This window comes from Helianthus annuus, chromosome 7 (assembly GCF_002127325.2).
Source record: "Helianthus annuus cultivar XRQ/B chromosome 7, HanXRQr2.0-SUNRISE, whole genome shotgun sequence".
In the NCBI taxonomy this organism is placed as follows: domain Eukaryota; kingdom Viridiplantae; phylum Streptophyta; class Magnoliopsida; order Asterales; family Asteraceae; genus Helianthus; species Helianthus annuus.
Genome location: NC_035439.2, coordinates 129,526,247 through 129,529,086, shown reverse-complemented (window position 1 = coordinate 129,529,086; position 2,840 = coordinate 129,526,247). Strand labels below are relative to the sequence as shown.

The following is a 2,840-nucleotide window of genomic DNA, read 5'->3' as shown; positions in this document are numbered from 1 at the left end:
CACTGCGGTAAAACCCGGTTCGGCTCGGTTTCGAACAGGCGACCTCAAGAGAGACCTAGCTCTAAACCAGTTTGTAACCCTAATGTAGAAACCGGTTTAGGTTATTAATTAACCATAGGTTAGAAATCGATTTGGAGATTTAGCTCTAAAACTTTTTTAGCCATCTTAAACATGTTAATTATCTACATAAAAAAAACTGCCTATTAATAATCGGTTATAGGTTAGCCAGTTATAGTTTTCTTCATGGCCGGCCTTGAGGTGAACGGGGAGGACCATCGGCTAGGGTCTGATATTTCGAAAGGCATGTTATTTAAAAAAAATTGATATGTATATGTAAAAAATTTAATTAATAGGATATAACCATACAAACATCAACATAGGCCCACTTACGAAACTATTTTTAAGGTTTAGATTAGTTGTTAGGCTATTGTCATTAGGTTTAGAAACCTCCCAATACCCAATTTTGTTAAGGCCTAAGGGCACGTTTTTTTCAAGATCGAACAAGATACACGAATTCTCAAGGCCGGCCCTGTTTTTCTTAAACACCCCCCCCCCCTGAACCGGTTATATTTGTGCACCTCTAGTTTATAGCTCTTGGCATATTGGAATTGGATACTCTTAGAAGAAAATGGGCTAAAAACAGAGAAGAGAAACTTGTAAACCGAAAATTATTACAACTCTTATTGCGAGTTGGAACTTGGAAGTGTATAAAAAACCAAATAAACTATTTGATTGGAAGTTTGTTTATATTTCATTTAGTTAAATGTATGAAAATGAACAGGTATAATTTAGTCATTTGCATTTGTGGATTAAGGTTCCAGTATAAATAGGTCTTAACATAAAAATGAGTCTTAATATGAGAAGTGAAGGAGATAATTTTTTTATTTTTTGAAAATTTTTTCCCATCTTATCAGTTACGTATTTTAGTCATAGAATTTAAAAAAAAAATCGTGTATTTACACTAGTGAAGTAATTATGTAATTACTCTAGAGTACATCATTACTTCACTAGTGTAAATACACGGTTTTTTTTTTTTTTTTTACATTTTGCAACTAAACATCATGTTTAAGTAGATGGTAAAAAATGCAAAGAAAAAAAAAATCCTTCTTCACTTCTCATGTTAAGACACATTTATATGTTAAAACTCATTGATATTTGATATTTACACTGTATTTGTGAACTACTTACACGTTCATGTATATTTGAATTAAAAGAATAATTTTGCTATGAGAAACATTTTTTTTAATGTTTTATATGTTTCATGTATATTTATTTGTTAATGTCCGTTTATCATTTAAATGAACGAATACGAACAACACTCATTTAAGTTTTGAATTTCTACGAGCGGTAGCACATATGTGATTATAGTGAACGATCCGTGGCTGAAAGACGTCCCATTGTTGGAAGTTTATCCGAATTTGTTTAGGCTGGAGGTTGTCAAAAACTGCTCGGTTAAGGACCGGTTATCCGGTGATTGGTTGTGGAAGCATGATCCGTCGTTGGAGGGAGAAGTCGCTGAGCTGATCGATCTAATTGCTGAGGTTGAGGCTGTCTCGTTACGGGAAAGGAAGGACGAATGGAAATGGCTCCCTAGCAGCTCAGGATCTTTCTCGGTTCAGTCCGTGAAGGAGCTTCTCGATTCTGCGGACGACGGCGGGAACAGGTATGTTTTCGAGTGGTGCGGTTGGGTTCCGATTAAATGCAATGTTTTTGCATGGAGGGTGGGTTTGAACCGGATTCCCACAGCTGATGCTTTGCGGACAAGAGGTGTTCAAGTTGGTAACGGGTCTTGCCCGTTATGCAATTCGGGTGATGAAACTGTGGATCACTTATTTACTTCTTGTGTTGTGGCGAGTATCTTATGGCAAAAGGTTTCCCGATGGTGCGGTTTGTCTCCCATTTTTGCGTTCTCCGTGAAAGACATTTTGGAGCTTCACAAAGACAGATTCATCAACACAGGGGTGAGACATGTGGTGCAAGGCATTATGATCATTTCGATGTGGTGTTTGTGGCTGGCCCGTAACCGTGCGGTTTTTTCGAACGAGGAGGTTAAGGTCGATAGTGTTTTTAGCGACGTTAGGTCGTTAGGCTTTTTGTGGTATTCTCATAGACGTAAAGGTGTAGTGTTATCATGGTTGGATTGGTGTAAATTTGTAAATGTTTAGGTTGTTTGGGCTTTAGCTCGCCCCGGTCTTCGGGGTCGGGCTGTGTTTTAATGAAATTTTCCTTTCAAAAAAAAAAATATATGTTACAAACGTAAAAACAAGAGTAAACGAACCTGAAGTTTAATAAATATAAAGCAGTATTAAAAACTGTTGAAGAATAAAAATATTTTTTGTTATAAAATTATTAATTTATTTTCAATTGTTTTTTAATGATAGTAAACATGCTCTTAACCATAAATATACCATACTTTTAAAGCTGAATACGGTCAGTAAGGGGGCTACTAAACGTATCCCCACTAGTTACTTTTTATACCCCTTTTCCATAAAATCACATTTAAACTTGTCATATTTACCCCCTAAACAAGTCATATTTTTTTAAAGTATTCTTTTTGTTACAAAACAAATTTAAAAGTGTAAAAATATATTATAGACGTTTTTTTTTAATATTTATTTTATGTTTATTTAAAAAACCATATTTTTTTAAAAGGTTTTCAGATATTTTTTTACACTTTCTCAAATAGTATTTTGATTATGTTTTCTTTTATTGAACATCTTTACAAATTACTAATAACGTTTTTCATATAAAAACAATACTAAAAAAAGTTTTGAATTTTATTTTTGAAAAAAGTCTACATTATATTTTTTTTTCCTCGTCTAGTTTGTATTTTAAATGTC

The 2,840-nt window shown here is 33.9% G+C and overlaps 1 protein-coding gene across 1 annotated transcript; it reads left to right on the top strand.

The window, feature by feature from the left end:
- The first annotated feature begins 243 nt into the window (after positions 1-243).
- Positions 244-2,165, top strand: LOC110876358. The gene is made up of 2 exons (XM_022124529.1): positions 244-301; positions 1,369-2,165. The coding sequence occupies exons 1-2, from the start codon at positions 244-246 to the stop codon at positions 2,163-2,165; spliced, it is 855 nt and encodes a 284-aa protein (XP_021980221.1).
- Positions 2,166-2,840: the final 675 nt, after the last annotated feature.